Below are 12,965 nucleotides of genomic sequence, written 5' to 3'. Positions count from 1 at the left end.
AAAACCTTAATATCTAACGCGCCCCACACACATCCTACCTCTACTGCGCCTCTACCTCGCGTCTGCGTCTGACTTTTGGTCACAGACTGTGAAATCAACGTAGAGCGAGCACACATCCAACCTCAGACGCACTGCTGAGGCGCGTCGGAGGCACGTCTGCAGCGCCGCTCCCCTTCACCTCAGGAGGCTCGCCTATTTTTTTCTGAGAGCAGCGCGTCTCTCTCGCGTCTCTGTGCTTTAACTGATAGAGAAATACTCTGTTGACAGTCATACCAGCAGCATTCACTCTAGTTACACGTTTACCCGGTGTGTTTATTTCAAAATAAAACATCCCTCAGTCGTATACGCGAATAATCCCTTTATTTCACGATTTAATTGTGCAATCAAAATCCGAGGGATTTAAAACCTAATTTTCAATTAGTTCTGGCATTTCATTTTTGGATAAATGACACATATAGAGATCCAATATAGTGAAGAAATAAAAAAGATCATGATGAGCGCAACAGTTTTCCGTTGCTCTATCTGTGTCTACGGCCTTCTTCTTCCCCGACCACACCCCCCTCTCTCTCTCCCGTATAAATCAGTAAAGTGATTTTTGAAATACTCAGCTGAGAGTCATATTGACTTCATACTGGCAGCTTTCGCTGTAGTTTCACCATTTCCTGGTGTGTCCCCTTCAAAATAAAACTTATAAACCAACAAGCGAAAATATGGCAAAAAAAAAGAAAAAAAATGGCAATGGGGCGCACGGATTACTGTCCAGACTCAATATAAATCATATGCATCATAGATGACATGAAAGAACTTCATTTTTAATGGGAATTATCTATGAAAACTCTATGTAGAAAGATAGGGCTTTTAGAAGCAGCGCTGCAGCAGCAGCTGCTGAGACGTTGCATGTGTGTCCGAGAAAAGTCCGTGAGAGGCAGCAGTAAGGTAAAGCGACGCGCTCCAGAGGTAGACGCAGGATGTGTGTGGGGCGCGTAAGCCTGTGTAGCACATAGAAACATGAAATAAAATACATTTAAAAGTTAAGGTTCACAGGTTTTATTTAAACATGCTCCCTTAGCACTTACAAACCAACAAATATTTAAAAAAATCGTCAAAATTAGATGAATTAGAAAATTATTAAATATTGTTAATAAATAGATGCAATGTGTTGTGTGATTTTCGTCAGTAGCCTATAGTAGACCTTGATTCTGCGCACCAAACGCCACTAACTGTTCTGTCGCCGACATAGCTGGCGTATTTTTTATTGTTATTTTGTTTTATTTTTTTATTTTTTATTTTTTTGATTGACATGATTTTCGGCAAACCACACAACTTTTGGGTGGTCACGTGGTCTTAACAAAATCAACAAAACCCACCTCATGTGTATTTGAACCAATGGCAGTGCATTATATGCTGGGAATGCCATGAAAATTAGATAAAGTAATAATGCTGCGCGACGCAGCATCAGGCAGGAGAGCCAATGTGGCATCGCGCAGCAGCCGTCATCAATGGGTTAATAGGAAAATAGTGCTCAGGAGGATACATAAACTTGTTTGGTCAGTCGAAGAGGCTCAAACTAGTTAATCTAACAAATGTTTCTGTATATGACGTGTGTGGAGGCTGGACGTATGCGAATGAGCTTGTTACCTTTTGTAATCTTGTATCACACTCTTCATTAATAATAGTAATTCCATTTCATCATTCTGAACGGTGCCAATATACAGGATTACACATTTAAATTTTTTATTATATCTCTCTTCATTTCACAACACATTTCAAGGCTGCAACATAAACGGTGCAATCTGTACTGTCCTCCTGAGCACATTGTGTTCTTGTTCATCTCCAGAAAGATGACATCCAGGGTCTGCCTTTGAAAAGTGAGAAAGAGGAATCTCTTTCTCCTCCCTTCGAGTCTTCACTCAAAAGACAGACAGCGAGCGCCCATCTGAAGGCTCCATGCCTTGATTCTGAACAGAAAAGAGCTGACCAGGCAAAGCAGAATGGTACAGAACATGGGAAGGGGGTGAGAGGTGTCACTCTATCCAGCCGAACCTCCTCTCAGACCAATATCTATCAACATCAGCCCTACAGCCAAACCCAGCTTCTACCGCAACCTTATTCAAGCCTGCAGACCCACCACAAAAAAAGCCCGACTCTCCCCTCTAATGGAGGCATTGACCGCATAAAGGTACGTTGTATTCAGCTCACAGAATTTGTGCTCTGTATCTATTGCTGTGTATCCATTGATGCACTTGTAAAACCATAAACATCTAGAATTCAATATAGCTAGTCAAACTGTGCCCTTTATGAAATCTATTTCATTTATCGGTCATCGATGTTGAAAAATTCAATGATCCACACAGTTGGCATAAAAGAACACAGGTAAATGAAAGGAAAAACAATGACGTCTAAGCAGTTTAACTCGTGAGAAGTGATCCGGCACTGATCAATATCGGCTGATAATTATTTTAAAGAAGTTTAGGCAAGTAAATGAACTAAAGTCATTGGTTCTTGGGATTTGGTGACCTTGCATAACCTCCTGCAAAGCTCCATCCAGCTTTGACCTAATCAATGTAATCAGTAAAGTTTCACATTTATTTGTTGGGCTGCTGTGATGATTGCACTACATTATACATAATGAACTGGTCCCGCTGTGTATCGCTTACTTTATTTGTGTAGCAGGCCTGAAGTATCTAGTTTCCGCCAGGAAGCACAGGACATTGGATCACAAGGTGTCACCTACGTGTGCGTGTGTGTGTGTGTGTGTGTGTGTGTGTGTCAGGTGGATCACAGTGACATGCGAGTGAGCCTTGCTCTAAAACCCAACAGTAGACCAGACTTTGGTTTCCAGACTCATTGGGACTCCACAGGGGCGAGAATCAAATACATTCAACCAGGTAAGACTTTAGCTTAATATTAACTCTGGATTGCTATCATTTTGATTCATTAACATCACACTTGTGGTTAGGCTGACATGCTACTAATAATTTAGTCTTTGTCATGTCATGTCATGTCTTTTATTTTAAAACAAGACCCTTTTTAGTGACTATGATGGCAATGCAACATTATGCTCACTACTTAAATTTTTTCCTCTCAGAGTGAATTTGCTCCAAAATCTTGCAGTTGGAAAGAGAATAGTATTTGACATTGACAGGTCCCATCACACACAGATTGTCACCTAGACAAACTGTCACTATGGAAACACAGTGAATTATGTTACTGAGGCGGAGTGAAAAATAAATAAATTCAAAACCCTTTTATACTGAAATAAAAATGTGTTTTGAAGATGTATATTACTTGGACTGTAACAAATGACCATCCCAATTACCATTTCACTAAAAACAATGAATATTTAATTCAATGTGAGAGCAAGTGTCACTTACTCACTGTGCTGTCGTTTTGGCTTACTGGCCTATACTTTTCCAACTTGGAACAGCAACCTTGTCCTCAATACTGCAGCTTGTTCCTCAGTTTGTCTTTAAAAATAAATAAAATCTGAAACATTTTATTTTCCTCCTCTCGTCCTATCTTTCTTAATTTCTCCTGTTGCCTGTCCCTCTCTCTTCAGGCAGTCCAGCGGAGCTTTGCCAACTGTGTGTTGACGATGAAATTGTGGCTGTTAATGGGGTTGCGGTGACACACATGAACTACTCCCAGTGGAAGGATAAAATGACATCTTACCTGCAAACCGGCAATCTGGCCATGGACATTCGGCGCTATGGAAACAAGGGTAAGGGGTATTGATCGAAAAAGGCAGTTTGTGTCTTTTGCCACCTTTTTTTTGAAGTGACTTGAGATGATTTAACCTTTTTAAGCAGTGGTCACAACCCTTGGTTTACAGTGTGGCGTATAGGTTTTTGACAGCCTGGTTGTTTTCATTAGATTGGAGCAGCAGTGAGGGGATTCATCACAAGCAGCCAGGCCAGAGCAGGGTGACCCTCAATCTGACCGCCTCACAACCCGTTCTGATAGGTTATGCTGATCCCCATGACAACGGTGGTGCCTCTTCAGAAACCACAGTCACAAAAGTGTCCAAATTCAATGGGCAGGCAGACAATGTGAGCATCGCTTTTAGACTCATCACATAAAATACAAAAATTGGATGCAAAAAGTTCTTACTCTGACGTTGCAGTTTAATTAGTGGCGCTCATCAGGTGAATCTCGGTGTTCTTTCACCTGCCCAGGTTATGCAAGGTAAAGTCATGCATGGACAGCTTGCTGACAACCGAAGGACAGCCACAAGTAAAGGTAATACCAGGCATAAAGTCTGTAATGGCACATTATGAAAAACACGTGGAACATCTCTGAGAATAACTCCTCAGATATACTGGATTAATTTATGTAATATCTCACATTATCTACCCTTCATCTCCACTTAGATTATAATGCATGTGTTAGGGAAAATAAAAAAAGGAGGGAAGAATTTTTCAACAAGAAAGGTAAAATACCAGTTTCAACTTTATGTTGTTATACTTACAAAGTGTGTAGCAGCTTTGGTGGCTTGTGCTAAGCTTGGTTAATATTTTTGGTATGCATTAAAAGCAAATAAAAATGCACATTTTATTTTAAAGATTGTAAGAATTGGCTGCTAAATAATTAAAAACAGCGATTACATGAAAGCTTTTACTCCAAAAAGCCACTCCTGGTGTAGCTCATGATGTAGTGGTTAGAGGTTGTCTAGGCACAACTTAACCTAGCAACCACAGAGCTGATGGCCAGAAAAGCTGTCTATTACTTAATATATAATATGTGCAACCAAAAGTTCTTCCTTACGGAAGTATTTATTCTGATGAGTGGTAATTTTTTTTGGTAACTCTTTCATTATTTTGCACAATGACTTGATTTGTAATGCTGCCCTTTGCCGGTCCCTCTACAATGGCTTCTGTGCGCAGGCTCTGCAGGATTCAGCTCATGGGTTTACTTGTGTGGTAAATGTGTGTGGTGTGGTGTGTCAAAGCAGATTTGTGCTTTCATACAGTGCAAAAAATAATACTTTTATTCACTATGACATATGACATACCTCTTTGCCTCTGCTCCTTTTTCAGTATTTGCATGCAGTATCTTTTGGCTGGGGATATATTAGCAGATTACTGTGCTGATTTAAAGTATTTTAGACATGATATGAGCTACCTGACGTTTTACATTTATGATCTGATATCCGAGCCAGTCCTGCAGGCAAAATCATAACTGCATTCATTTTGTCCAACATGTTTTTCTTCTGGTCTTCAGTTAACATTGAAGCCACTAGGGCCTCTAGAATGGCTAAATCTTGTTCACTATTAAGTGGCCTTCTAATCTTACTCATCTCTGGAATCAATGCAAACTGTACAGTTGATGCTGCAGATGATTTATCATGGGTTAGTAGGAGTAACAAAGTAAATTATACAAATAGCAGGTAGTCTGTATCCACATTTTAAATGTTACCTTACTGGTACTTATGACTCAATATTCTATATATCATTTTGATATTTGTTTAAACGGAGTTTTGTAATTATTTCCTCTTAAATACCAGGCAAAAGACTCTCAAAAGGACAAAACCCGTGTTGCATGATATTCCATTGTGTGATCCAGTGCATTTCTAAAATCCTTTGGATTCTCAGTCTTCTAGTATGTCCCCAGCCTTTTGTGTGGCGTGACATATATATATATATATATATATATATATATATATATTTATACTGTATATATTACCCCCAACTTAATCATCTTTAGAAGCCACTGTGTTCTCTTTGCTGACTCGCTTATTGTCTCACACAGGAGGTTCGGAGTCTGCGATATCTGATGTAAGTTACCTTTTCACTCTGTGTGTGTGTGTGTGTGTGTGTGTGTGTGTGTGTGATTTTTGTGAGAACCAATTTGAGTTTTAGAAGACATTTTGTCCGGTTCTCACTTTGGGACAGGCCTTTTCAAAGGGCTGTTTGAGGGTTAAAACAGGGGTCCTCACAAGTATAGCTGTACAAACGTGTGTGTGTTGTTGAAAGAGTTTGTGTACTGCACTGTGATCATGTCTGAGTGTGTCTTTGCATCATCAGCTCCAGGTGCCGTCCCTCAGCCCCTCCTCATCCAGCTGGTCTTGGGACCCCGAGGAGCACCGCCGGCGTCAGGAGAAGTGGCAGGAAGAACAGGAGCGCCTCCTACAGGTCAAGATGCTTTCCTCCACTTAAAACTATAGACAGCAGCACAGAGGAGTTTAATGCTTCCCTTTATCTTAAAGTTTAAAGCGGCAACAATAACGATTGTGTTTTTGATTGTGTCTTTTGTATAGGAGCAATACCAGAGGGACCAAGAGAGGCTGGAGTCAGAGTGGCGCAGGGCACAACAAGAGGTGGTGGTGGAGTTATGCAGGAAGTCAGGGGTAATGTTATGTGGTTCTTGGAGTTTTTTTTTCAAGCTGAAGACCATTTATAGTTAGAATTAATCCGATTTTCCTCTCTAAAATCATCCATGACAAAAGAGACAACACATTTTACATTAAGGTTGTGTCCAGTTATTGACAGTATTTTGTTGTATTTGATAAGCTTAGAAAAACTTGGGGAATCTCAGTGCTCTTCATTGTGTCTTTCTTTCTTTCTTTCTTTCTTTCTTTCTTTCTTTCTTTCTTTCTTTCTTTCTTTCTTTCTTTCTTTCTTTCTTTCTTTCTTTCTTTCTTTCTTTCTTTCTTTCTTTCTTCCTTCATGTGTTTGAAGCAGAACACGTTTGAGATGACTAACGGTGGGCAGAGCTCTCTCAGCACCCATGCGAACGGATTGACAAACAAAACCAGAGAGGTAGAGCGAAGCCCTGAACTGAAGGGAGGAGTGTCAGATCCTCCAAGTAATGCAAAAGGAGTGCAGAATGTCAAGATCACTGAGCAAGCCTGGTAAATAACTTTAAAACTCAACCAACATTGTCACCTTTTTCCATATTTGCTGTGAGTTCAAGGTTATGCTGTTTTGTGCTTACTGTTGAAAGCAAGGTTTGAGAAATTGTATGTGTCATTTTTCTAAAACTTTTCTTTTTTAATTGATCTATTCTGCTTCTGTGTTTCCTTCTGCTTTTTGCTGGGCCTCCTTGCTATTCATGCTGTACCTCAGGGCTGAGGATTCCTGTGGCTTTGCTCAGCTGTCTGCTCAACACAGGTCAGAACCAAACCACTAACTCTCACTATAAAGTGGGCCTAATGAGTGTATAATAGATTTTAATATCAAGCCTTGGGCATACTGTATTGTATGGACATAGCACAGGAGATTGTTTTTAGATGGCTATTATTAAGTATTATTAACTAGTTTTTACTTCTCATGAATGGATAACCTAACTTGATGCTTACATCAGCATATTACCAGCTTGATGCATACCCTTAAACAACACTGTTTCTCTCCAAACATCTATCATTGTTTTTTTTGGAATAATGTTGACTTTTGTTTCTCCCATAGGGGAAAGTCCTTGTCTACTCCATCTTTACCTAGCCTTCACAAACAGACAAAAGGTAAGTCTACCTACTCTGTCCTGATATTCCCCTTCTGTTCTGGTGATGTCCTGTGCCAACTTCCCAAACCTTGATTGTGTTCCAGTTGATCAGAGGAGAACATTCGGCCATTCGGTGTCTAATGTCGAGAAAGAGAGGCAGCTCATTCTGGAGGAGATGAAGAAGAGGACTCAGCTCTTGACTGACAACAGCTGGATACGTCAGCGCAGAAGCAGCTTTTACAAGGAACCGATCTATGTCGGGGCTCCTATCAAGAGGTGGGTGTATTTGTACCTTTTTGATTCTGTTATTTCTTCATTGTCTTTTTTTCTGAACTGACATATATATTCTCTTTTAGGTACGAGTCTCTGGACAACCTGGATACACTGCGTCAGTCCCCACTCTCGACTGTCACATTCACTTACCCTCGTCCACACTCTGTTGCCTCGGGTTACTGTGCCCCTAGTAGAAACGCAGCTTCCCGCTACAGCACCAGTGCAACGTTATCCCAGAGAAATGCATCCGTGGATTCCTCTAATCATGGCAGGTACGTAATCAGTGCACATATAAAGCCTTTTTTCGTGTGTGCGTGTGCGTGTGTGTGTGTGTGTGTGTGTGTGTTTGTTTGTGTGTGTGTGTGTGTGTGTGTGTGTGTGTGTGTGTGTGTGTGTGTGTTTTTGTGTTTTCTCCTTGTCTTATCATACATTTTGGCCTTAGGATGGTGAGTGGCAGGAGGACTTGCTGTGTGTGTGAGCGTGTCCTGGGTAGTGGGGCAGCCATGGTCATAGAGGCCCTTAGTGTCTGCTTCCACCTCGCCTGCTTCCAGGTGAGGCGTCATGACTAGGTTAAAGGTGCGGTCACAGTGACTCCAGTCCCTGCCAATAGTCACTCATTTGTTTCTGTTTTGGAACATGCTTCATCAATCTCACAGAGTTGGAGTTCAGGAAAATGTTGGTGTCAATTAATTAAAATACAGTTCAACATAAACAAATAAATCACGACGTTCCTGTTTATTTGTCTAGTAAAGCTTTTTTTTCTCTTTTTTCACATTTAAAAATACAAATCCCAAATTTGAAATAAAAAAGTTAATAAAATATGTACATACACAGAACAAGGATATATAATGATGCAAGTCTTCTTCTGCAGTGGATAAATGGCCTTCGACTGGAATACTAGCACCACCAGCTAGTTATCTCAAAGTGATCAACATCTAATCTATCATTAAAAAATGGAAATTTGCATTCATTTGCAGATATTTCAAAAAAGTTAAATGAAATATATGCTACATTAAGATGGAAACTTGAATAGAGCTAACACCAACAATCCGTCTGTCAAATTTGAATTGGCTGCGCAGGGCACATAAAAATGACATGGTGATTATTCCGGGACACTTTTATAAGACGGACTAATGTGACTGTACCTTTCTTATTAGGGGCAATTAGGAGTCTCATATCTGTACTTTATTCCAGTCGTTACAGCTTTGTAGGCACCGGCTATCACGAGCATTTCTGCCACGTTTTCAATGCTTTCTATCCTTCCTCACTAGTTTGTTTCCTTTTTCCATGTAAGGCATCTGGCTTGGTGATCATTGTCTGGTGTGGTAGTACTGTGTGCTATTTGGCTCTGAGTCTCTAGTTTTCTGCATGTGTGACACTGATTTGGTTTAGTGGAAGACACCAGCCCACCGTCCTGCTTCACTTTTAGATGTCTGTTGCTAAAACGTCACTGGCAGAGACCTAGGTCAATTAGCGTGTCGATGTTAGTCAATTCACTTCTACATAGCTCTCTTTAGAATATTTTATTTTTAGATATGTGTTTTTTAGGACGTACACAAGTGATTTTATGGACATGGAGCGTTGTAAAAGGTTGTTCACCAAAAATGACATCTAGGACCTTCCACGATCACAACCTGGGTGGACAACCTTGTCAACAAGCTGCTGGAAAGCTACAGCGGGCCGACATAGCAAATCAGAACCACTGTTTAAGTGAATGGGGATGGGCTAATGGGGAATTTTTTTAACTTATAGATATCATTATGAAACTTTGCCAGTTGATTACTGACATTAAAACAAAAACTTTTTGTATTACAGTATTTTCCAAAATGTTTAAATAAATATGAAAAATCATCAAATCAATATCTTACTAATGATGCGTAAATTTGCATATCTGCAAAACCCCAAAATCTAGATGTTGGACAAAAGCAGAGTCAATTTGTTTTTAAATTTGGAAAACAAAACAAGTGTCCAACTGCCTGAAGCCTTTCCTAATCACAGTTCAAATTTGATCAATAACCCATAGAAAATAAATGTTTTACACGGTTACATTTCATGTGCCATGGACCAAAAGTGTCCTTTTGGAGTCTCCAGCTGGTATTTTAGGAAACGGCTAGACATTCCCTTGGAAAAAACAGTGTAAAAAAATCATTTTCTATGGGTTATTGATCAAATTTGAACCGTGAAAAGCTTCAGGCAGTTGGACACTTGTTTTGTTTTCAAAATTTAAAAACAAATTGGCTCGCTTTTGTCCAACATCTCGATTTTTGGGGCTTTGCAGATATGCAAATGTACGCATCATTAGTAAGATATTGATGATTTTTCATATTTATTCAAACTTTTGGGAAAATACTGTAATACAAAAGTTTGTTTTTTTAATGTCAGTAATCAACTTGCAAAGTTTCATAATGATATCTATAGGTTTAAAAAATTCCCTATTAGCCCACCCCCATTCGCTTAAACAGTGATTCTGATTTGCTCTATGTCGGCCCCCTGTAGCTTTCCAGCAGCTTGTTGACCAGGTTGTCCACCCAGGTTGGGATCCTGGAAGGTCCTGGATATAATTTCTGGTGAACAACCTTTTACAACGCTCCATGTCTGTTTTTTAAAAAAAAAGGGGTTTTGCCCCCTAGGTAACGCTTTAGTTGGGTTGTGGTGTGGGTGTCGGACAATCTGTTGAATGATTTAGACACAAAAGGGCCCACATTGAAAGTCGGGTGGATTTCTCCAGATGGTCTTTGATTCTCCTCTCATGTTTCCCTCCTCCTCAGTGTGTGGGCTGCCACAGACATCTCAGAGGAACTGGGAGTGGAGCCCAGGTTCGAATCTCAAACAGGAAGCCGTACTGTGAGCCATGCTATTTCGAACTCAAGTGTGAGTGCTGTGTGTGATATTGACCTTGACCGATGCCCATTATAATACACATTATCTGTATTGTCTCTTGCCTTCTCAGGTTGTTGGCATCTTTTATTTTTGTGAAAATCTTAACTCTTATTATTTCTCTATATTTAATAACATTCTAGCCGCTGATGCCCCCTCACTGTGACCAACACGCCATACTCCAGATTGCAGAGTAAGCGGTCGAATCAGAGGAAGCAACTGTTCGATAAAACACAGCCACATGACTACTGTATCCTAAAATAATGTGCTGGTAAAACTATAAGCTGATTTAAAATATTGACTACGTGCTATCCACAGTCAAAGTAGAAACCTAATGGCTGTTTTGTTTAAGCAATTATAGTACATAGTTTGTCTTTTTTTGTGTTCATTTTGTTTCCCAATAAAACGTAGACTTAATATATAAACTAAATTAATGGTGGAAAACTATTCGTGTTCGATCTATTGCTTTTACCTCAATGTTATTGTTGCTTTTTTGTCACGTCCTTGCGTTTATATTTGATATTTGCTCAATAGTGCATTAAAGATTTGCTATGTCTTGTTGGTGTAACCCATGTATGGAAGCAAATGTTAACTTGTACTGAAGCACTTTCTCTTCTATTGTAATTTCACCAAGTGCACTTTGGGATAAATCAACGGCATATGAAACTCCTTTTATTTCTCACGGCTGGCGATCTTAACGGAAATGTTTTTTGTAAAATAAATTCCACTGAACATAATCTGTAAGGCTGTTAATTTGTTATTCGTGTGTGTACCACATGGTGGCATCATTGGTCTCATAGTAACACAGAGGATTCTGTCATACTGTAGATTTGAAATGTCATTATTTGAATATGCCTGTATAATTTGAGATCACACTATTTGAGCTGTAACCTTGTTTTGTTTTAGCTTTGTTATGTTTTGTTTGGGGGGGCGAAGGTGTAGTATACAAAGTGGAATCTATTTTAAATATGTTGACATTGAAACTAATGTTCAGTGGCATCTAGAAATGGGGATCCATTTGCTAAACCAGGGTTAGAGATGCTGCACATTTTCCAAGGTGTTTAATGCTGTCAAACGGAACTGGACAGATATAATGATTTGTTATTTAAATGTCAACTGATTATCTGCCCGCCCTTCGTGAGTGTAACCTTTTATTTAATCTTCCAATCTGTTGTGTAATGCATCACCATTTTGGCTGTGTAATGCGTCAACAATTCTTGGAAATAATATTGGACGGATTAGTCTTCTTGTTTAGTAAGGTATTATATGGGTAAGGAACTGCAAGTCATTTTAATCAACACACATGTTCTTGTGTTTGTATAATAATTAATTCATTATTCCTCACCTGTGCCACTGAAACCACAACATCAATAAATTTCTTTATTCAAATGCTCTAGAACTTCCTCTTCCTCCTTTCTTTCAGTTGAGTTTTACAATGTCAGTCTTCTTTTTTTTCTAATGCTTTGCTAACATAAATACATTTCCATTGATTCCCCTTGTGTTGGGGTTTGGCAAGAAAGTGTGTGTTATTTGGGTCAACTGACTTGCAGGAAGTTGGTGAAGCAAGGTTGACGAGGCAAAAGGGAAGAGAGTTTTTCTATCCTCAGCCCTTTTTAAATGGGCCTTGCCATTTAAAATGATATATTCAGATTCTGAAAAACCCAGAGAAAGTATACCACAGTTTGTGGTTCTCTCTCCAGTGTGGTGGACTGTGACCATAACGTTTCCCTTTTGAGTTATAACCTGTATGTGAATGAACAAAGTATAGTGGAGCAAAAACAAAAGGCAGCTATGAAAGCCTTTTATCCGTATGAGGAACTGGTGTAGGTGTAGCAATGTAGAAGTGCACACATAACCACACTGGCACTCTTCCGCCTGACGATTATGAACTTTCAGTTGTTGGTCTTCATGCCACTGTTCAGCTCAGCTAAATGAGAAAGCCCTGAAGTGAAGAACAGTAGCTTGACAGAGATGCTATTTATTTATTTTGCTGTGGATACATGGTGGTTTTTTACCCTGGGGAAATTATTTTCTTGGTTCTTGGAGCACTGAGCTCTCTGAGGAAAGAGAAAGTCCAACTTAGGAGTTAAACATTGGTCATCCAGCGCTCTTGGCCTGATGGATGGAAATGTTTTTCTTTTATGTTTTAGCTGTGACCTGGACTTCTGGAAGAGGGGGAGTTCAGTTCCCCAAAGGCACCAGCAGTAGAGACATTTTTCAGTTTCTGACATATTCCATCTGTTTAAGAGGACTCTGGTGACTCCTCGCCTGACCTATTAAAATACCACAGTCAAAGTACACTGTAAAAAGCAAGAGGGTCACATAGAAAGGGGCAGCCTACACATGTAGAGACATCAGTTACTTCACATTTTAGCTTG

At 39.7% G+C, this 12,965-nt stretch overlaps 1 protein-coding gene across 1 annotated transcript in view; it reads left to right on the top strand.

The window, feature by feature from the left end:
* Positions 1 to 11,881, top strand: part of LOC307251242 (LIM domain only protein 7-like) — a gene marked incomplete at its 5' end in the record, with an annotated part of 29,576 nt that extends 17,695 nt beyond the window's left edge. The window contains 17 exons of the mRNA XM_080028562.1: positions 1,838 to 2,179; positions 2,774 to 2,888; positions 3,560 to 3,721; positions 3,874 to 4,049; positions 4,176 to 4,239; positions 4,371 to 4,430; positions 5,749 to 5,774; positions 6,024 to 6,131; positions 6,257 to 6,346; positions 6,678 to 6,850; positions 7,065 to 7,109; positions 7,404 to 7,456; positions 7,542 to 7,713; positions 7,794 to 7,982; positions 8,153 to 8,261; positions 10,479 to 10,581; positions 10,731 to 11,881. Coding sequence (XP_079884688.1) covers positions 1,838 to 2,179; positions 2,774 to 2,888; positions 3,560 to 3,721; positions 3,874 to 4,049; positions 4,176 to 4,239; positions 4,371 to 4,430; positions 5,749 to 5,774; positions 6,024 to 6,131; positions 6,257 to 6,346; positions 6,678 to 6,850; positions 7,065 to 7,109; positions 7,404 to 7,456; positions 7,542 to 7,713; positions 7,794 to 7,982; positions 8,153 to 8,261; positions 10,479 to 10,581; positions 10,731 to 10,753 — 2,010 coding nt within the window. The 3' untranslated portion in view covers positions 10,754 to 11,881. The remainder of the gene's footprint in view (positions 1 to 1,837; positions 2,180 to 2,773; positions 2,889 to 3,559; positions 3,722 to 3,873; positions 4,050 to 4,175; positions 4,240 to 4,370; positions 4,431 to 5,748; positions 5,775 to 6,023; positions 6,132 to 6,256; positions 6,347 to 6,677; positions 6,851 to 7,064; positions 7,110 to 7,403; positions 7,457 to 7,541; positions 7,714 to 7,793; positions 7,983 to 8,152; positions 8,262 to 10,478; positions 10,582 to 10,730) is intronic.
* Positions 11,882 to 12,965: the final 1,084 nt, after the last annotated feature.

Source organism: Ammodytes marinus (genome assembly GCF_949987685.1).
Source record: "Ammodytes marinus genome assembly, chromosome: 1".
Classification (NCBI taxonomy): Eukaryota; Metazoa; Chordata; class Actinopteri; order Uranoscopiformes; family Ammodytidae; genus Ammodytes; species Ammodytes marinus.
Note: the sequence above shows the minus strand (reverse complement) of the source record. Positions and strands in the feature narration are given on the sequence as shown.